General features: G+C 40.5%; 2 protein-coding genes across 3 annotated transcripts; one reads left to right on the top strand and one right to left on the bottom strand.

Moving 5' to 3' along the window:
* The first annotated feature begins 2,372 nt into the window (after nt 1–2,372).
* LOC106742967 (acetylcholine receptor subunit alpha-L1) lies at nt 2,373–8,705 on the top strand. 2 transcript variants are annotated; one of them, XM_014616373.1, is made up of 7 exons: nt 2,376–3,844; nt 4,781–4,825; nt 4,929–5,038; nt 5,352–5,532; nt 6,222–6,915; nt 7,414–7,622; nt 7,714–8,705. In XM_014616373.1, the coding sequence occupies exons 1-7, from the start codon at nt 3,551–3,553 to the stop codon at nt 7,921–7,923; spliced, it is 1,743 nt and encodes a 580-aa protein (XP_014471859.1). In that variant the 5' UTR covers nt 2,376–3,550; the 3' UTR covers nt 7,924–8,705. The 2 variants fall into 2 exon arrangements, with proteins under 2 accessions (XP_014471868.1, XP_014471859.1); XM_014616382.1 differs by lacking the exon at nt 7,714–8,705 and having other exon boundaries at nt 2,373–3,844; nt 6,222–6,949; nt 7,414–7,493.
* On the bottom strand, nt 8,208–22,006 carry LOC106742976 (lipopolysaccharide-induced tumor necrosis factor-alpha factor homolog). The gene is made up of 4 exons (XM_014616398.1): nt 21,663–22,006; nt 16,277–16,439; nt 14,855–15,125; nt 8,208–14,641 (listed from the first exon to the last, which is right to left on the bottom strand). Exons 2-4 carry the CDS (start codon nt 16,431–16,433, stop codon nt 14,539–14,541), a joined length of 531 nt encoding a protein of 176 aa, XP_014471884.1. The 5' UTR covers nt 16,434–16,439; nt 21,663–22,006; the 3' UTR covers nt 8,208–14,538.
* Between the last annotated feature and the right edge of the window lie 550 nt (nt 22,007–22,556).

Raw genomic sequence — 22,556 nt, 5'->3', positions numbered from 1 at the left:
GACCAAATTGCAATCGTTGAATAAATTGATAACTCGTTAGAGCAACTGTGCTTAATGAACTAAAAATCGTACTTGAACAAATTTTGTTCGCTTAAGCAAAAGTTCGTTGATTCTATCATTTTTTTTCTCAATGTATCATTGACATTGTAGTAACATTTATTAGAAAAATTGTTCCCCTGATTATAATTTTTTCACTTTTATACGATTATTGTTGCAAATATCAAACATTTTGTTCTCAGTGTAGCATATCGTACTGTCATCGGTATTACGGTTGATATCCATTGCCGTCACGTTTTGAAATCTTACATGGGAAGATCTGGAAGTCTGGAAGTGTTCCTCATCACAATTTCGATGAATCTTGGATATATTGCAGAGAAGTCGGCAATAGAAGACGTGTTTATTTTACAAGCACTTCCTCGCTTCCGAATTGTCAATAATTTTCTAACTTTACAGACATGTAAATAGTATTTTCATAAATACGTAGCTAACATTGAAATTCCGAAGATTCCTAAGAAAATAATTGGGCGGGACAACTATTTTAAGTAGATGCAGATGCGTAGCGTTGGACCAGCGAAGTAGTATGGAAAGCGGGACCGACACAACGCGTCTGCGACTACTTACAGCGCGGCGTTTACGATTCGTTGTTTCGATCCCTGAACGCACCAGAAGAAATGCTTGTAAACTAAAAGAATTGGCGTCTCTTATTTTTGGCCTCTGTACATTGAAAGAAATTATAGTTATTTTTGGCCTCGTTTATTCTTTCTGTTCTTAGGGTTTTAACCACAAAAATAATAACAGTAATATGCATGTAAAATTATTATCACTGACACTATAGGTGATCATAGTTACTTATTAAAAAATGATCTTTCTGGTTATAATTCTTTCACTATGATGATTATAGTTACAAATGCTAAATATTTTTTCTCAGTGTAGGATCCATCCGAAGCTCACCTCGAAATCGATGAGAGATGTTTGCGGACTGTTCCCTTGCCGGTGACAATTTCATGGAGAAATATCTGACAAGCGATCATTTATTGAGGAAAAACAATCGTAACAACAGCACAAGGTATTTCCATTTAACGATGGGATCTGCCATTTTGCCATTCTCCTGTCTTATTCGAGAGATTTGCACCTGTAACGAAGTGCGCTTTTGTTCGTAAGTTAAATGAATTTGCATATTTTACCGACAAACTGCATAACGGGAAAGCGGAAACGTGCGGTTACACTTAATCGCCATGGACAATTTAAAACGATGTTAACGCCGCTATAATAGAGAAGGACACACAAGCAGAATATAAATGTATACGCGCTACAGATGCAGCGGGACCGCACCTGCACTGGATAAAGGAACTAGCTACCGGTGACTCTGACATTCGAGAGTGGATCCGCAGCAGCTGCAGTGCCTCACGACGAGCAAACGCGGAAAAATAAAGCCGTTTATCATCGGGCTTACAGCGAGCGAAGGGGAAACGAAGGTGACAGAATAGACGTGGAATAATCGAATTACCATGGCGCAGAAACGAACCGTGGCAATACGCGACGTCTCGGTGATAATGCAACAAATATGATAAAGTCATCGCTTAAGTAGTTGGTCCGCACAAGGAAATATCAAAAAAGGTAAAAAAAAACCGCCCCATACTAGCGTATACATTTTCAACGCTGCAGCTTTGGTCGCGCGTTATTTTTAATATCAGCACGGGAAAAAATTTTCCCTCGGTTAGTAACTATTGTGTAACGTATCGAGTGCTACTATATAATAATATATTATATAATATGCGCTACTATATAATAATATATATCAAGACGGAATATTCGCTGTGTTTGTGACGTAGATCATGGTCGGGGCAGCGACGTACAGTTGTAATCGTGTCGTTCGCGTTGCTTCCCAAAATTTCCCACACTGCCTCGAAATTGTTTCGACGTTACAATTACATCCTAGCCGACAGGCTGCGCGCTGCGTCACTGCCCCGGCTCGTGAAAATGTTTACATTTCCGGGGAAAATTCTCGGCGTGTTCAAATGGAATAATCGATCGCTTTCGTGAAAGAAAACCCACTGTAATTATTTGTCGCAATTTTTCGTGCTCATTCCATTGCACGTTGAGCCCCTGTCGAACGGCCGAGAAATAACGGGGAATGACGGGAGCGTCGAGGAAAGCTGGGAAAATCATCGGGAGAAAGGGCGTAGTACTCCCAGGAAGGCGACGAGCGAGAGAGAGATAGAGAGAGAGAGAGAGAGACCGGGAGACCCGGCTGACGTGCGCGTGTCTTTTTCCACTGCGCGAAGCTTCGCCCGGCCGGAGCTTGCGCGCCGCAGCTGCATTCGCAGCGCGCAGAGGCGAAGCCGGCCACGCTGGTACATGCGCAATAGTATATTGATCCTGCGAATTCGAGACACACGCAGCAGCATCCAGTGGTCCAGTGGCTGTACACAATGTCATTTCTGTTCGGCGTTCTTCCGGCATTTCGCGAGCGAGGCGAGCCGCGCGAGTAATGAGAGCCGGCCCGGAGCCTGTCCGTATCGTCGACTGATAAGCGCGCGCCGCGTTTCGGACGTACCGCTGCGGATTATGATGTACAAGAAGGACACAGGATAGGCGCCGCATTTAGAGAGAGAGAGAGAGAAAGGGAGAGAGAGGGAGAGGGAAAGAGAGAGAGATAGAGTGTGAGAGAGAGAGAGAGAGAGAGTACGCGCACGAGGGAGCTGACAAGTAGCCGAAGTGCAAGTATGCCACGATACATTTAAATTTACGTGCTCGATTTTTGCGTGTACATTGCGTGAGCAAATTCGTGCTCGACCTGTCGATCGCGTTGCCCCCACGTCGTGCGAGTATTATGAACAGCAAACGGTCGAAGTGGCTTTCGTTCCGAGACGCACATTCGTCATTAATTCTGAGACATATGTAGGCAACAGATTATCGCGACCGAGAACGTGTCGGAAGATTGCGCGAAGAATGAGAATGAGTATTTCGTTAGACACTCGTCGGGGAATCTTGGTTACCTCGAGATCGAGCAGCTTTCGGCCTGTGGATGATGCTGCGAGTATATCCACGGAATGTTTGTATTTTTCGTGACGTAACAGGTATCAATGTAGAATCCATGACACGTTGTGTGAGTTGTCGGTACGATCGCGGTGACGGGGAAAATGATCGTCGCGAATGATGTTTCCGGATTCCCGGGAAATGTAGAAAAAGCCGGCCCGCCGAAGTCCGAGTAGCTCGAGATGTTTCAGGCGCTTCGGCGAATCAATTTTTTCCGTATAAAAGTTCCACGAGCAACGGGTGCTTTACATAAAAATTAATATGAGCAGACGGCCACTTAACGCAACAGGTTCATAATTCTACAACTAACAACTCGCAAAGCTCAGTTAAGCTATCGGCATAGCGTTATAAGCACCGGTTAGATTAAATTGAAACCCCGGTCGACAATAGGGTAAAAAGAGGGAAAAAGAGAAAGAGAGAGGGTGAGAGGAGATGCAGGGATAAATGACAGTTGAGTAAATTGCAAAAACGTCCGTTTTAACTTGGGTTCTTTCTCGGGGGACAAAACCGAATGTGTCATCGCGGTGAATCGCACGGTCGAGCGGCCTCGTGTCGTCGGTTCAACGATGTTTCTGTGCAGGATGCTTCTGATGACCGTCGTTTAATCGCACAACGGCCAGAAGAAATGATATCCCTTTTAATCATCCTGCTCCTCACCGCGGGGATCTGCAATAGCAATCCGGACGCTAAGAGGCTTTACGATGATCTCCTCTCGAATTACAATCGACTGATCCGGCCTGTATCCAACAATACGGACACCGTCGTGGTGAAACTAGGACTACGTCTCTCGCAACTGATAGATCTCGTATGTGGTATTATATGTTCCCACCGAGAGAGGAAGAGAGAGAGAGAGAGAGAGAGAGAGAGAGAGAGTGGACGACCCTGCACAGAGAAATGCGACTGTTCGAATTAACGCGATTGGAGCATTGTCCAATATGTGACGAAAACGATGGAAAATTTAAAAACTGAAATCTTGATTTCTCAAGTAGATGAAATATTTGCCCGAAGCAAACATTTTGCAACGTGTACATGTCGAGTGTGTATTCGCTCCAATGATAAAAATTTCGAAAAACACCTCTGTATCTTTACAATTGTACATAAAAGTCTAAAAAAAAAATACGAAGAGTTTGCAGAAAAATTTTATATATCTTGATTAGAGAGAGATTCTCTGTCAGATATAAAAAAAAAGTAAAAAAGAGTAACACACATTCATCTTGTTCATATTTATATCGCATTAATATTTACGTAAGGCCTATATGTATAAAGAATATAAACAGAATAGTGTGATCGTGTCGATATTTATATAACATAACATTTCGGGGACCATCTCTACGTTATCGATGCTTATCAAGTCCCTTAACGGCTGCAGCATCTCTTTAACTCAACCGATCTTTATTTCTCGCGCATCGTCCGTTAAAAATCGCGTCCTTGACGCATGTGATAGACTGTTCACGAGATTCCTCGTTTTCCACTGTTCGAACGCGAGAGACCGGCCGCGGGTTTTCTCCTTTTCATTTCCCATCGCGTGAAATTAACCGCATTAACGGTACATATTGCAAGAAGGAGCTGGCAGACTGGTCTCCCACGATCTGTGAGAAACGAAGAATCTCGCGCTTCCCTGCATTAACAAATTTAAAAGGCGTTTCTCGCGCGTCGAGACCGGGGCCACACGTATCTCGATCGCGTATGTGACTCCGTTCTCTCTTCTCTCCAATAAAGCCTGTATATTCGTCATTTGCAGAATCTGAAAGACCAAATTCTTACCACGAACGTCTGGCTGGAGCACGTAAGTGTCGGATTAAGCGGGAGCTTCAGTTGCTGTGGAGATAACGCGCGAACTCGAAGGGAGTCCGGGAAGGGTGTGACCTAAATGAAATTAATAATTTCAGGAATGGCAGGACCATAAGTTCATGTGGGAACCCTTGGAATACGGGGGTGTTACCGAACTGTACGTGCCCAGCGAGCATATATGGCTGCCCGACATTGTTCTTTATAACAAGTACGTGATGTCGTGCGAATATCTTTATCTAGCCCGTTATTATCGCGCGCTCGAGAAAAAATAGGGGGAAAACACAGAAGAAGGAGAACACAGCGCAGCAACGCGGGAATGCACGACAAGGCACCGTGTGCAAAATGCGTTCTTTGGGTTATCGATTTCCTTTTTTCTCTCACACACACACGCTCTATCTCTCTTTCCCCTTTTCTTCTATCGCGCGCACGGTGTGCATTATGCCCGGCTGGGAAATTTTTTCACGAGCGCGTAAATTCCCCGCGTCTTTCTTTCGAGGTAACGAGCCCGCGCGTATTTTTAGCGCGGACGGGGAATACGGCGTGACCACGATGACTAAGGCTATCTTGCATTACACTGGCAAGGTTCTCTGGACTCCACCGGCGATTTTCAAGTCATCCTGCGAGATCGACGTTAGATATTTCCCCTTCGATCAGCAGACCTGTTTCATGAAATTCGGCTCATGGACGTACGACGGCTTTCAGGTGAGTGACAGTCGAGACCGGCTCCGAATCGACGAGTTTTGGAGAGTTATCGGCCCCGTCATTTGGACTTCGGCAGCTTCCGCCGAATCCGAGACAGAAGATGATTTTTCTTCATTTTATTGCACTATGAGCTCAGGGGCTTTTTTGTCGGCCCCTTCCTTTCTTGTCTGATTGAATACACTGGTCAGCGAATTTCGCATCACGTAATTTGCATCCTTCTTGAACTTTGACTTTCTTCTTCTTATGTTCAGGTGTTGAGACAGAAAATGACGAATGACAATGACGATAAAAAAATTATTTAGTCGCAGTTTAAGAAATGTAGAATATATTTTTATATTTTGTAAATCAATGATATGAGAGGCGTACGAAAGTAAAATCAACAGAACATATTTTTATTATATCCTTTTATCTTCATGTTTTACGCTGTAAAAAAGCTAAAATTTCTCTTAAATATTAAACATTATTAGACGGTTTTTAACCGGAAGAAGATATAGTTGATTATAAGAAATGACTGTAAATGACTGTACTGAAATAAGGCAGCAAACAATTCGGTTGAAAATATTTAACCAAATCTTAGTAATTGTTGCCGAATCTCTTCTTCAACGTGTAAGTGACGTTTAATGTCAAAAATGACTAACTTTAGTGGGGTTTCTCTCAGCGTACTGACCGGCGAAAATGTATTCCTCCAGATCGACTTAAAGCACATTAATCAAAACATGGGCGACAAGGTCGAGGTGGGCATCGACCTGCGGGAGTACTATCCCAGCGTCGAATGGGACATATTAGATGTCCCGGCGGAACGGCACACCAAATACTATCCATGTTGCCACGAGCCGTATCCCGATATCTTCTTCAACATAACGCTGCGTCGTAAAACACTCTTCTACACGGTGAACCTCATAGTCCCATGCGTGAGCATCTCGTACTTGTCGGTGTTGGCGTTCTACCTGCCGGCCGATTCCGGCGAGAAGATCGCGCTCTGCATCAACATTCTGCTGTCCCAGACGATGTTCTTCCTGCTGATATCCGAAATCATACCGTCTACATCGCTGGCGTTACCGTTGCTCGGCAAATATCTACTCTTCACGATGATTCTGGTCGGGCTGTCGGTCGTGATAACGATTATCATATTGAACGTGCACTACCGCAAACCGAGCACCCATAAGATGGCGCCGTGGGTGAGAACGATCTTCATAAGAAAATTGCCGAAACTACTCTTGATGAGAGTGCCCGACGATCTTCTCAATGATCTTGCCGCGCGCAAGATACACGGACGAGGGAAATCAGGCAAGCGGGACAAGTTCAGCGACGCGATCGCCGCGGCCGCACGGTCGTCCTCAATAGTGTCCTCGCCGGACTCTGCCCGCCATCAACGAATCGATGGTATGACGCTCTTTTCATAACGATCTTTCTCCCGGTTCGTATACATTTTTATTAATTATGTATATATTTTTTTTTCAATGCGTCACTTTGTATATTAAGTTATGTTACACTGGAAAAAATATCTAAAACATAAATTATTTATCATATAATAAGAATATCAATGTACACAGGTACTAGTAACATATTTATTTACATTAATATTCATATTTTATACTGAGAAAGAATATTTTTTTAAATATGAGAAAACATACATTTTTTAAAGACCGTGGCTTTTCGTGAAAACGATTGCTTATTCTGTATATTTCAATGAGAGGATCTCGATTTTTCAGTTAACATTTTATTAGCATCCACCGAATAAATATTCTTTTATTTTTTAGGTATTTTTCTTCACAATATTTTCCTTTTTTCACACGTCCGGTGTGATAAAATATCCGTGCTTCTCGCCGCGAATTACGAATCGAAACGACTGTGGTCACACGGCGGTTATTGGCATTTCAGGTTGCAACGGTCTACACAGAACGACCGCCCACAATCGATTTCTGGTCGGTAGTTTAGGATACAATGGGCTTCAAACGGTTATGTCCGGTCTGGATGAGTCTCTAAGTGACGTGACTCCACGAAAGAAGTATCCGTTCGAACTGGAAAAAGCGTTGCATAACGTTATGTTTATCCAGCATCATATTCAACGTCAAGATCAATTCAACGCGGTAAGCATCGTTAGATTCTCCAGTAGCGCAAATATAGAAAAAGTATAGAGAGAAATAAACATTGAAAACGTTACTCATTGTGTCACGGCAGGAAGATCAAGACTGGGGATTTGTCGCGATGGTCCTCGATCGGCTGTTCCTGTGGATCTTCTCGATAGCGTCCTTCGTCGGCACCTTGACGATCCTGTGCGAGGCCCCGGTGCTCTATGACGACACCAAACCGATCGACATGGAATACTCCTCCGTTGCTCAACAGCAATTCCTCCCGTCCGGCCAGGATTTGCTGGAGACTATCGTGTAGATGGCTCGTAGAACAATGTGATCTCTACTCATTAATACATCAATTACTCGATATAAAGGGAAGCGGCGAACTGTCTCTTTCCGAGTCTCTCCGCGCGACAAGCCATGCCGAGGAACCGCGTTTCACCGCGATCGTTCGTCACGCACATTGCCAATTATGCTCGTAATTTCAAGACTCCGTCGTATCTAGATACGCAATCACCAACGACATCTCCGAGGTCGAACGTTAAAATATTACACGCGGTTCTGGGAACTGGCCTAAAAGCTATGAAATGTTACTTAATCCCGCGGGAGACAATTCGCCGGCTTGCCTTCTGCGCGTAAGCGACACTTGCAACACAATTATATCTCGGAAAAGAAGAAAAAAGAGGAAAAAAATCGTATTTGTACTTATACTGCTGCTGTACGCACGATAGTGCGCAAAATAAGCGAGGGAGGAGGGAGAAAAATCATTCTTTGATAGTAACAACTATTTGATGTCCGCAGTGTTACGACGAAGCGACTTGGCGATTAGGTATCGTTTGTAAAACTTTTGGTAACGTTGGTTACGACGTACGACGCGTAACGGTGATACTTTCACTTGCACACCGAAAATTTAATCTGTATATAGGACACACATTTCATGCTCCAATTAATATCTTCCCGAAACAGCAATCAATTCATATATATATATATATCGCATACATATATATATATATATATGTAGCGTAGTTTTTTTCAAGAAATTATAAACAGAACTTTTTCCATTACGAGCGAAAACGCATACATATACACATATACATATATTCGAGTTTGTTCGATATACTGTACGTATTAAAAAGCGGAAATAAAGAAAAATTAAGAAAAGAGACCAACGAGAGTCGATGCTGGTTGTTATTCAGATAAATTAATAGTCAAATATATACATACTCGATACAAACGTTTCGGCCGTGAAGTCCGACTCTCTTCAGTGTCAAATGCAATATACATAGGTAAAAGATTTAATGGCGTCAGCATTAATCAAAAGTAACCCGATGCCGCACGATAGAGTTAAATTGATGGTTGTCTCCCCCATCAAAGCCCGAAGCAAGCCAACGTCAGTCACGGAACGTCGTGTCGCTCCTCAACGTCCCAGTTTGCATGATGAAGTCGAGTAACCGAAAGTTGTCGAAATTCTCAAAATTATGCAGAATAGATTCAAAACTACATTCAGAACTACATTCAAAATAAAGATCAAAAGCTGGAAGTTAAACAAGTCATTTCCCAAATAAGCACAAGCAAAACCGTACGATGTACTCACCTTAGAGAAAGAGAGAGAGAGAGAAAGAGACACACTTAACCGAATATATACTTTATTACGTCAGACATGTACAAGAGAGTTTTGCGACCTTATCAGAGCTAGGCCGAGCATTAACTTTCTTTCGCCTATCCATTGCAGATTTATGTTCGAATCGAGATTCATTCGAATTTTCATTCGAATGAAAATCCGCTCGAATTTGCCATTTGAATGAAAATTCACTCGAGTCTTCATTTAAATGTATTATTTATTCGGACAATGCTCGACTCTGGTGTCATATCGACCGCGTAAATGGTCATGTACGAACGAAACGGGGAGATCGAGATGTACGCCCNCCCCCCGGGCGCGGACTAGTTTAATATCTTAGTACCAAGTTTCAAAAATGGCGTATTTCCTCACTTGTGAAATAACAGCAGGTATGTGAGACAATCGAAACACAAACGAACAGGCGGGGATGCGTAACGCAATAAAGTCAACAAAGCTGACTTTCTAATATTACGTCTTCTCACGATGGAAACTCTTTCCCGTTAAAGTATAGATATGTGTAGAATAGATAAAAATGTCTCAAGCTGACATAATGTAATTGATACGATTAAGGCGATTTAATAATTCTTCTTAAATTATATGCTCATATTCGGGCACCGTAACGGACGATAAACTTAACAAAGCTGCGTATCGTCGCAACAAATAATGGAAACACCGCAAAATACTAAGTATAATGCGAACATTCAGATCGCACCGCTCGACGGATCAATTTGCAACCTTCAAGATATTCACCTGATGACGAGAGATGCGTGAATCGAGGATCTTTGATGTCGAATCGAATCTCATTTGTTATCTTCGAATCCGAATCGAATGAAATCGAATCGAATCGTTGGAACGTAACTTTTAATTAAGAACATATCATTGAATTCAACATGAAGATAGCGAGGAAAGACTTCGGTATGAGAGAAGTAACATTTTGTGCGATGTCAACTCATTAAAAAAAATAAGACATATATATTTAAATATTTCAAACAAAATTGTGTGTGATGTTGATGAAATATATTTTACTTAGGGTAGTGCAATAATTGAAACAGTCAGATGAAAGATCATAAATCGATTATTAATGTACTTTGAAGAGCGTTGACATTATCGATCGTTCACAATGAATACAGAAACTAAATGATTTTAGAAATGCACGGTTTCGTAAAAATATATAATACTATACTGCGCATCGTAGATACATATGCACATCTAGGAGACTTATATTAGAATAATTATAAATTGTAAAATTAATATTACGATATGTGTAAACTAAATTTGATATTTATATTAAATGATTTTTAATTTGATTAAATGATATTTATACTAAATTATATTTATACGAAATGATTACTACTAATGTCAGCACTTTTCAATTATGCACAGATCCATTTGATATCATGAAAGTTTATTTAAATACGCAAATTTTACTAATATCTCTCTTGCCGACGTCTTACACGTCGCTCTAAGCAGTTATTATTTTAATATTTCTGAAAAGGATCTTAATGTACACGAAAATAAAATTAGTCTTAAATCAAGAATAGATATTTCTCATACATAAGCAAGAATATTATAAACTTCGTAGAAGACTTTAGTACTTCATCAACATAATAATATGCGCGATTCGTATTCGAATCTTCTCGATTCGAGATTTTCGAATTATTCGGATTCGAATCAGAGATTCAGATTCGAATAGCAGTTCGCACATCCCTTAAAGACGCGGTGCACATTCAAGTGCTAAAGATAATATTCGTATAGATTCATGCATTATAGCTGCTATTAGCTATTAGTTGAGCATAGCTAATCCCTTGACTACATGTGAACTTCTTGGCAGTTATCGGAACGAAGATAGCGAAAACAAGAACACGAAAGTGAAGCGTTACGTCAACTTCTGGATTCTTCAAGATATACGAGGCGGCGTTTCTCAATCGAAGAAGCGTTGATATGATACTAATTGCCCTAATGACATTTAAACTTTAATACTAAGCCTAATACTGTTGGGGAGAAATGAGATTCGCTTCAGATAATTGCATTACGAGAGTTTACGATAAGAAACTACAACGAAAAGAGATTAGAGAAACGCTATCTTCGTACGTTTCCCGAACTCCCCGAGTTCATCCGCAATTCACCGTGGAATATTCTTGGTTCCGCCATCCAAGTTGATACACTAAACAATGTCACGCGTGCAATTAAAATAAGAGCAACGCCGATTTCACCCCACTCACGTGAATTATTACAGATTTCGTAATGAAGAATTGATAACCGATAAATGCACATATCACGGCCGCTGAAGGTTATCACGGAACGGATAATCCCACGCACAAGTTCGTCTTTGTTATATTTTCGTGGAAATATTTGCAGTCTTAACATACAGATCGATAAAAATATATCAGATAATGAACTTGTAAGCTTAATTCTCATATATCTCGCGATATCCCGCGATATATCTCGTAATGTCTAAATAGGAAAGGATATATCAAGAATATATTATTATAAATGTATATACATATATATATTATATATTATTCTTGCGATTTGAATTAAACTATTAAAATAATTGTTATTTAAAATATAGTTTGTGCCTTGTGTGGAGGGTACCAATGACTGTTCTTAAACGTAAAATCAATCGGTTGAGATAGAACGGAAACGCAGGACGTAAAGATTCACTCAGTAAATACACTGCACCAACCAACAACAGAGAGCACCTTGATTGGGGGGAGAGATACACGGGAGCTGAGGGGGAACATGAGAAACTAGGAAGTTAATGTAAGAAATGCATACCTGTAGCAGTGATCAACGTGAATTTTCCAACTTTACGCCAGGAAGGTCGGGTGTCAGTTGTGTTTTGAATATTTGTCACGGGCGGTGGAAGGAAGGAAGTTCACTAGGACTTCCAAGAGGTGGGAAGGAGAGATAAGGCGAAAGAGTCGGAGAACCTGCACAAAAGAAAATCGGCCGATATAACACGACGAAACGGCATTGCCTGTAGACATTGAAATTTGAACAGCGCAAACCAGCTTCAGCTCAGCGTCGATGTTTCGCCGAGAGGAAAAATATCGGAGAAATAACAAATACTCGGTGGATACTAATAACTTATTACTAATACACGTGTTTTTACACTGAGGAAAATTTTCTTCCAATGAGGAAATATATATTTTCTTAAATCCGTAGCTCTTCGTGGAAACAATTATTACACTTAAATAAAGTGATAATTCAGAGATTTAAGTAAATATATGTTATTAGTACACACTGAATAAATATTTTTTTATTCTTTAGATACCTTGTCTCTCAGTGTACATTGTTCAAAACTACCACCGTCCTTCACGATATCAAGATTCGGAGTTTAAACGCGGAGTAGATCGGATTGCAATCGTTGAACAGAACGACGTTGCAAAATAGATCTCCCGCAAGGATCTCTCTTCTGCTGCCCCCAGTGCTTATCAATAAACATTTCGATAGTACGCACCGTTGTATGAACGGAGACTTTCTAAGTAAAAACTAAGAATAACTTACGCGCTCTTAACAACGCTATATAGACGAAATTTTCGAGTCTCTGCATTGTACGCAAAAATAGATTTCGTTTCGTGATAATACCGCCTACGCATGCGCTCTATGTATTCGGTTTGGCTCGCGGAGAGGCACAGGTACACGCGTTTGCGCTCCTGCGTGCCAAGTTTCTTTTTTTCTTCTCTTTTTTTCTTCAGGATCCGGATCCTTATACTTTTCGTAGAACCTATCATCACTTATTCTCGGCAAAATCCGTGATTTGTGGTACAAAAATAAAAATACACGAGAGCGACATTTGTCGACACGGCGAGCCGGGTAGCTTTCGTTGCTCATATACCGCTTCTTACTTTTTGCTTCGGCCCGCAATCATGAATAACGGACTCTTCGAAGAAACCATCACTGCGAAGCAATACAACTATACTCGTTGAAGATGCACGTCAAAATATATGCGTGCGGGGGAACAACAGTTTACAAAACAGCTTACAAAGTTTACAAAACGCATTTCAAAACATGAAGAAAAATTAGGCCGGTATTCATAGTAAGATTTCTATTTAAGACTGTCTTAAGTTTACATTCGGATGCTTCGTAGCCAATGAAATGAGCCGTAAAGCATCTGAAGATAAGCTTAAATATAAGATCCGACTATGAATACCGGTCTTAGAGAGCCTCTAGTAAGAGAAAGACGCCATAAGACAGAGTCATATGAGCAGCTACTCTGCGAATAGCTTCACTATTCCTGTTCGTATCGATACAGTGGTACGTTTGTGTTAGAAAGCATTAGCCAGTAGCTGCTGTGTGATGCTGTGTGATGCTGGCATGAGCCAGGCTATGTACAGAATACATAGTTTACGTGATCTTGTTGACGCCTTCCTCCTACTAAAAGCTCTCTAAGGAGACTAATTCGAGTTGAATTTACCTGAAATTCGCTATTTTAGCGAAACAGAGCAACGAAAGTGTACCGGACATTTCACGTGTCCAGATGTTCGATCATGAATCTTTCTCTCTCGGCGTGAACAAGTGAACTTTTTTTACTTGAAAGTGTTCACTCTTCTCGAGTTCACGCTAGAGGAAGAGATTCATGGTCGCTTTCCAAATCTTTCATGATAAAATTGCACGCACGCACGATCCTTAATTTACCTTACCCTGAAGATCTTTCTAAGGAATGCGATAAAACTCTTATATAATATATTAGACCGCTAACACACACCACAATGATTACGAAGCCTAAGATGGTACTCCGTCATATTTCAGAAAAGCGAGGAGTGTTCACCGTCTTGCAGAGAACAGTGAGCCAACAAAATTTCTCACAGAAGTACCATATGAGATTTAATTGCTGGTTAAAATTTTGGACGAAAACGAAGATAATCTTCGTTGAAAAATAGAGGAAAATGTAATTTCCTCCGCAAATATGGCCGCGATATCTTCAACCTCTGTCAATCCTTATTCTGCGATTTCTGTGTGTATAAACAGTCTAATATACGATATGAAAGCATGATTAGCGTTTGGAAATACTGTCGCTTTCATATTCTACACGACTTATACACTATTTCGCTGAATTTCGCGCTAAATCGATTAGAACCTTCGACAATTTTATCATCCTCCACGTATCGCAACACGATGATCTTCTCGCAAAATGCGAGAGAGTCGTATGTGGCATAATATAAACTCACGTCTTCGTCGTGATTGCCTATCCTTCCGCTGCTTTTAGTAGAATAAGCGAAGGTTATCGAATAACCATTTACGGAATTATACACAGTATCCGTATTATACATAAGGCGGAAACTTGTGTATGCAAACGTAGTCTTGGAATCAACCTTTCCAAGTGCCGATGTAATTCTTGCAGTTCGGGCAAAAGTGATGAACGCTCATGAAGGCGCTCATGCAGTATGGCAGACACGAACAGAGGCAACATCTGAAATAAAAAGGAAAGAAAACTTATCGATCCTCTAGTTACGCAACTATTTGTTATAAGTAGAAACTGTTGATCACGTGTATTTTTTCGAGATCAAGTAGCAATAAGTATTTATCATGACGCACATTAAGCAGGAAATGATTAATACATTTCCAATAAAAAGCAAAAAAATACGACAGAGACATAATATTGAAACGGGATTATCTCACTCACCCGAGTAAACAGAGCACGATGCAACATATGTGAGCGCTCGGCTGATGATCCGATATCGTGGTAGTTTTGATATCAGCGAGACACGACGGACAGGACATTTTCACGGGATTCGGGCCCAAGGTGTACGCCACGTGTTGATGAATGACCCGCACTTCCGGCTGTGATACGGAACTCGGTTCGGGATTGAAACGCGGCTGCGACGTCGATTGACTCGTAGCTGGGTACATTGCCGATGCGGTGGGCATCGTTGTTTGATTCGGCGGTTGATTATCTGAAATCATACCGTTCGTACGGTTTATCTCGAATACAAGGCTTCATTGTAAGCTGTCACAAGCGCATCATCCCTCGCAAATACAAATTTGCGTGTTCACATATTGACAGCCGGTGTTTCGTTGCGCCGGAACACCGTGTACAGCCAGCGAAATTTTGTTGACATCGAGAAGCGACGTAGAGGAGGACATGGTATTATGGCTCCTCTTAACATCTATTTTGGTAGGCAGCCAATTCTGTTCTTCTTCGACCTATTAGGCAGTGTCACCACATACTTTTTTATAAATAAGTAGTGATTTGAAATAAGTAATAAATATTCCATAACTTTAAGTCTAGAATCGGTCGAATACTTCGACAAACGTAATCGTTGAGTTTTTATCATAAAATATTAATTATAAACAAAGTTATTGTATAAAATGTAAACGGGGGCCACAATGCCACTTTTTCCTCTATTATTTGTTTACAAAAATTACTATACTCGAGCAAAATGTGATATTATGATTACAATTGCTGGTTATCTAAATTTGAAAACAAATTTTTATTTTTGTACTTTGCGTTGAGGATGGTCCAAACTTGTGACCGAAACGTTAAGTATTTATTAAATATTTATACGATAAACATTTGTAATTGATTATTTTATTAAGCTGTTCGTGTTATCACCAACGAAATTGGCTCTTATTTGCCTTTTATTTCTGTATTGATTATGATACAATGTTTTAAATGTATTTTATTCTATCGATTGTCAATATGTTAAAGTAGTTGGTCTGTAAAGTGCAGGATTTTCAATGGATTTTCAATTAGGGAAATTTTTCATAAGTTTACTATTTATTAAAACGGACGTATTTTCCTATAAGGGGCCACTCCACAGTTACGTTATATCACAAGGGGAAAAGTCTATTAGATTGCGTAACGGTCTGTGATAGCAGGGAGAGAAGAATAAAGGTCATGGAACGTCATATTAAATAACAACTTATAAATATAAATATGTGTTATCTATTTTGTTTGCATTCGTGACATATTTGATTACAATGGGTAAAAATATTTAAGCTTTGATATAATTTTGCATTAATAATCAAAATATTAATTTTCAAATATTTATTCTTAAAAAAAAACGGTCTGAAAAGTGTCAAGAGACACGTATATCTCACATACATGGCATCGGCATCGGCATTGCCGGGCCTCCCACAGGATACGGCGGGTTAGCGACCGATTGCTGCACAGGACCTCCTCCCGTATTGGCTATGGCTTCCTCGTAAGACGGCGGAGCCGTGGGTAGAGGAGCCGAGAGTTGCTCGAAGCATTTCGGCATTTTTCTCTGAAAGAAGAAATGGAAAAGTCTCAAACGACCATAATGTTGCAGCCATCTATGTCGGTGCGCGTTATCGTTCGGAGGATTACCGTTCTCACGCGAGCTCGATAACGTCACCTTTGCAACGTAAAACACGGTTGGGTGGGTATAAAATAAACGTGTCGCCCGCGTTTTGCGATTACGACAATTGGAGAAATTACGACACGCCCAGCCGAGAATTTCTCAGGCACGCGCGTCGCGGAGAGATGAACACAGATAATAGACATTTTACCTGCCTTTTATGCACTGCTCGGCGGCACATTTCCGCTAAAAAAGTCAGGTGAACAGGCTTACCGCGGATTTATCGCGACTTGATCGGCGGAATGCCGAGTAACCGCTAAATGTAAAAATTACTTGTTGTGATTTTCTTGTATTACATATAGTCGGACACTTGTCTCTCTTTTCGGCGCGCCTAAGATGCTTCCCCTTCGCTCTCGTCAAGCGTAAAAATGAAATCTGTAGCTGTAGAGGCGGAATCCTTAATTAGGTCGAAACGCGTTTGTCCGCCGAATCACTTTCGAGACCGTTTCCTGATCGAGCCATCTTCCGCTTGAAAACAGTTCATCGCGACAGAACTAGAAAGGTGAACCGATCGATATCACTCTCACAATCGAGAATTATCGATAACGTAATATCGCCGATAATGTAATATTTTTAATTCTCCGTGATGCTGTAACATGCTATGCTGTAACATATTATACTGCTGTACTGTACAACTTTCTTTCTTCTCAGAGTGACTTTCTCCAAACTTCCATTGATCTCGAATCGACAATTAACTGGCAGAATTGCCAACAGTAATATGTTCAACTAAATTTGAAAAAAAAATCCTTTCTAACTATAACTATATGATCGCATAGGTAAAAACATTATAGTCAGGAGAACGATTTTTCTAATAAGTATTACTATAATGTCAGCAATAACTTTACTATTATATGTTTTTTCATTGCATCATTATATTATTATTCAAATCAGCCTGCTACAGTGATTATTAGGAACTGCAAAATGCAAGTTCATTATTCTCAGGGTCACCCTCTTACTCTGCGTCTTACTTTTGCGTTAGTTATTATTATCTCATTATTATTTATCACGATACATCATGCGTATCGTTATATGTCATCGATCGTTTTCTAATATTTCTTAGCATTTTTCATTTTTATTCCTATATTTTTCTTCTTTTTTGCGAATGTCTGTATCTTTGTCATGTGTTAATTCTAATTGTTGCTCTCACAGGATTTAGAGCATAATAAAATTGATTCTATTCGATTTTATATTTTAGGTAAGAACCAAAAGAAGATATAGTTCAGACCGAAAATGACTAGAACTTTAATGGGATTTCTCTCGGTATATGTAATTTGTTGTCTGACAATTACTAATAAGTAAATACCTCTGTGAATGTTAACACAATATACAAGGCATTTAACACACAGAGAAAAATATTGTCGTATTGCTAAAATAAGCAATCAGTTTATTTTTCTCTTTTTAAAAAAAATGATTATATTAAACAAAGAATATTCTTTCGACAATATTAAAATATATTCATCATAAATATTAGAAAAGCTCATCATCATTTATTCAAAAGAAGAACTTGTTCAGTTAAAAATATTATAAACTTTATGAAGAAAAAGTCAAATTCGGTTTATTGGAATAAGTAAACCGAAGTTTTAATTTTAGTGTTTTAATTTAATATTTTTGATTGAAGTACTAAACTTATACTAAGATTCAACATATATCTTAAGTAAATGATGAACTTTTGATATACTTGCGGATACATAACTTTATGAAATACTCGACACAAGTAATATTTACTTGAATACAGTATGCATTTTTCTGTGTGTACTTGACTGATATCACTTTTAAATACAGATTGTAAAGAGAAAACACGAAAATTTCTTGTTTCAACAACAAATAACTTTCATCTTCCACATTAGCAATTCTGCCGGCCGAGTTAATTGTCAATTAGCTTAAAGTGACTTCCACCAAACTCAAATTAAACTAATCGATGAATAATAATAAAATTGCCAACTCCAATTTCCATTTTTTGCCATTCAACAATAATCGACAAGTTAATCATTTTTACCTGCGTTAGCAAGACAGAGCAGATAACATTTGACTGACGGCAATTTCAAATTAGATCCATTAGATCTCTAGATTAAAATTAGCGATTAGAGTGATTGGATTTGATGAAAATCATCCCTGATCAGAAGTTGAGAGAGTCACCCTTAAATGTCTTCACTCGACTCGCGACCCGTCGTTTTCACGCGCCGGAACGTTGCGATTGGATTGTCCTGGGTAGGGCATCGACGCATCGAACGTCGTGACTTCGGGCACAGGATTGCATTAACATTTCAATATAAATGACGGACGCGCACACACCTATGTGCTATCGCGCGAATGGAAAGTTGGGCGGATGTTAAGTAACGGAGACACAGTGTATATTTGCCGGCAGTACCGTATGTAGAAAGCTCAGCTGGTGTCGCGCAAGACTGGATCAACAACAGGTGTGGTAAGCTTTCAGCTTTTTGCTCCAAACATTAAATTGTAACATAATTTCGCATGAAAAGCGTTTCCAGCGTTTTACGCACTCTATTTAAGCGTTATTATACCATCTTTCGGTAGAGTGGAGAAACGCATTTTATCAGAAATTATGTTACATTTTGTCGCCTAGGATAAAAGGCTCACTAGGTCTGTTGTACGTCCGAACTAACATCCTGTGCGAAGATTACGATGCTCTATTTTAGGGCCGGATTATTTTATCGAGTGCGCGAGTATTGTGCACATTGCACGTCGCTCTACACAGTGGTCTAAGATAGAGATTTTTTTGGCTAAAAATTATTTCTTAAAATTTCACCTCAAACTGATATAAATGTCATTATTTTTATGGCCAAATAATCATAAATTGCAATCATTTATTATTATTTTATCACTCAGTATCACTCAGTATCACTCAGTAGGTAGCTCTCAGTCATATCTGTCACGCTTTCAAAATTGTATTGCACATTACATTTATTTGAATAGTATATATACGTGTATGTATGTGTGTGTGTTTAATATACAGTTAAAAACATGCCTCAAAGTAAGCAATTTCAAATTTTGTGATTGTTTTTCTTATTTCTGAAATGAAATAGTCAGATTTGTGGTTGAAATAAAAGTAAACTTACAATGGAATAGTGTCTTGCCAAGAATTTAAGACAGGTTTTAAGAGTTTCTGCAAAAAGCTAAGTTGTGTAATAACCGTCAACATTTATATTACTAAAATCTGTTATATTTATTTGTGCCTTTTAAAAATAATTAACTTTAATCATTTGAATCATTTGACCTTCTTAGATCCGTATAACTTGTTCTATCGGATTTTGTATGAGGTTTGGAGAGAATCTAAAAATAAAAATACTCGACTAATTGATATAAAATTCTTCGTTTTCAAGAATATCGTAAAAGAAAAAATGGAGCACCGTTTAGAAGAAATTGTAAGATAGAATAAGATTAGGATAAGATAGGATAAAATCAGATTATCTTTTATTTATTTAAGAAGAAAGTGAGATAAATGAGTTCAGTCATTAACAGAAAGTTATTCTTCTTCTTTAAAAACATTTTCTGTGCGAAACAAAATTTTTATCAAGATTCCGAATTTTGGTCAATAATTTTTACCTTTAACCACTGTGCGTTGCAACTGAATGAACGCGACATGCTCGCGGAATTCCTTGGGGTGAAATTTCACTCGAAAAGTAGAGTGACCACCGAGTCACTCGGGTTCGAGTGATTTTCCACTCGAGCGAACTCTCCACGTCTGAATCGTCGAGTGAATATTTTCACTCGAAACTGAAACGTGAATATGACATATTCCATTGTCACAGAAACAAATTCACACTAATCGATTGAAATGTTCACTCATTCGGAGCCAAATCCGTTCTAAATTCGAGTAAAATATTTGCTGCGTTCAGGAGAAAAAGCAGCTAACAAGCGTGCTGCGCTTTGCAACTGTTGTAAGATTTTCCGCCGATGACAGTGGTTTTTGCAACATATTTATTATGCGGTCGCCATTTTTTCAGCATAATTTGAATACGCTTGATTGCTTGGAAAACAGTTGCAAAGATACTGACAGCGTAGAGCAAAGCGTTCATTAAGCTACTTTTTCCGCTGAAATATTGGCCTGTCATATCGGCTATTTTGGATCCTTAAAATTCTGATCTCTGATTCGTAATCAACGATCTGAAAAATCCCCGGATACCAAAAATTTCGGTCCAATGTGAAAATTCGTGACACAATGGGTTAAGACACCTTGTGTCTCGATTTTAAACATTCCGTTGTCCGGGACGCAGCCATTCACTCTTGCGACTTCGAGCGATCCAAACGATCGCTTTGAGTGAAAATACCGTCGCTTTTCACTCGTTTTGAGTGAGATTACCCCTTCAGGAAATTTAGAGAATGCAAAACTCGGCACAATCCGGGGTCGCTCGCGTCTATTCCCACCGCGACTCACGCATTTTGTGTGGTTGCTTATGCGACTAATTTAATTCACCTGCCTCGTTAATAGATCATCGCCCAAAAACACGGGGATTTGCGAAACGCTCGCCACGTGATTCTGACAACGGACGATAAAAAAGAACGGCGCGGCGAAGGGGTTCTTTCTTTCGCACCCCTGACGCAAAAGTCATAATTATTACCCAGCCGGTGTACTCCGCGCAAAATCGCGGAATGCGTTTTCGGTTGACGCAAGACGCGAGCGTTCCAGCTGAGGAACGGCTCGTCGCTCGGCCAGATTTCCTTTCACTAATCAACGTTTCCGCGTTACGGTTGCGCCGTGGATTACCGTATGATTACGCAGCCGACTCCAGCTGGTTCTGCGTGTGCAAGTACATCCGAATAACGGTATACCTTTTCGGAAGGGTAGGGAGGCAGGGGGAGGAAAAAGAAAACGAAAGCATATGCAATGGCCGTCCCCGAGTTCGGGGAACAATTCGCGAACTCGTCGGTCCTTGCGTTTCGTCGTCGGCGAACGAGGTCCAGATCGTGCACAGCCTCAGGACACGGCCTCGTCACGGCGTCGAGATCTCTCTCGCGAAATTCGTGCGTACATTCGCCCGAGAACGTTACTCGTCGGCACGAGTGACGACTCGCTCGAACGCGTTGACGGGTCGCGCGAGGACGAGTGACGCAAAAGAGAAGAGAGAAGCAACGCGCGACATAGCTTACCGTGTGCGAGCCTCACGAGTCGAACCACTGGCTGCGTGTAGTCCACGTAGTCCCTCGAGAGGGTTTAGGTTATCGTCTGACTGCCAGGCGACGGCGGATCGGGTGACGACTTCCCGACGAGCGTCACGAGAAACTGTCCGACTGTCCACGAGGAACGAGGCGCGTCGACGGTACGTGTGACGCTCGCACATATGTGTGCTCCGCGCGCGCGACGTGAGGACGACAGAGAGAGAAAGAGAGGGAGGAAAGGAGAAAGAGAAGGCGCGGAAGGAAAATTTCGAGGAGCGTTGTACTCTCGCGACCGCGAAGCACAGGATGCAACCGATGCGAAAACAGCGACGAGACTGGCGCCTCGCAACCGCCCGAGCGTCACGTGACGCGCCTCCGCCAGTAGTAGCGGCCGAAGCGCGCGCGCGCCGCCCGTTTGAAATTTGTTCAACAATCGCGACGAAAATCGTTTGAATTCGCCCGATAATCGCGATTAAATGCACGTCCTCGGGTATTCGTGCCTCCCGAATGATGCGTAATTCCGGGGGAATGAACGGGAAATAATTCTTCATGGGCGCGACTCGTTATGATTATCTATCCCGCGGTGATTAATCCTCCGCTCGGTTCGGAAATAATTACTACGGGACGTCGTTAGTACATCGTTAAAGTGTATCTTGGCGGGTATCTCCGGGACACTCTTGAGATTTTCTATTTTCCACAGTGGAAATATTTTACTGGAAGTATAGCGAAATTTTGCTGAAATTTATTTGAAATTCTCCATGAATTGATCCTATTTCATTATTATTCGATCAATATTTCGGTAAAAATTCCGCTTTCAATTAAATTCAGTATATTTCATATCTAATATTTAAAAAAAATTTGTTGTTTCTTTTCAACGATATAATT

Source organism: Dinoponera quadriceps, unplaced genomic scaffold (genome assembly GCF_001313825.1).
Source record: "Dinoponera quadriceps isolate SergipeBrazil2010 unplaced genomic scaffold, ASM131382v1 scaffold3, whole genome shotgun sequence".
Taxonomy (NCBI): Eukaryota; Metazoa; Arthropoda; class Insecta; order Hymenoptera; family Formicidae; genus Dinoponera; species Dinoponera quadriceps.
Note: the sequence above shows the minus strand (reverse complement) of the source record. Positions and strands in the feature narration are given on the sequence as shown.

Bases quoted from the DNA above. Each gene is read 5' to 3' on its own strand.
- LOC106742967 (XM_014616373.1), top strand. From the start codon at position 3,551: ATGTGTCATCGCGGTGAATCGCACGGTCGAGCGGCCTCGTGTCGTCGG. The intron at 5,039-5,351 runs GTACGTGATGTC...GCGTATTTTTAG, and splicing joins GACATTGTTCTTTATAACAA to CGCGGACGGGGAATACGGCG. The intron at 5,533-6,221 runs GTGAGTGACAGT...GTATTCCTCCAG, and splicing joins GGACGTACGACGGCTTTCAG to ATCGACTTAAAGCACATTAA.
- LOC106742976 (XM_014616398.1), bottom strand. From the start codon at position 16,433: ATGCCGAAATGCTTCGAGCAACTCTCGGCTCCTCTACCCACGGCTCCG. The intron at 15,126-16,276 runs GTATGTGAGATA...GTATGATTTCAG, and splicing joins AATGCCGATGCCGATGCCAT to ATAATCAACCGCCGAATCAA. The intron at 14,642-14,854 runs GTGAGTGAGATA...TTTTTATTTCAG, and splicing joins ATCGTGCTCTGTTTACTCGG to ATGTTGCCTCTGTTCGTGTC.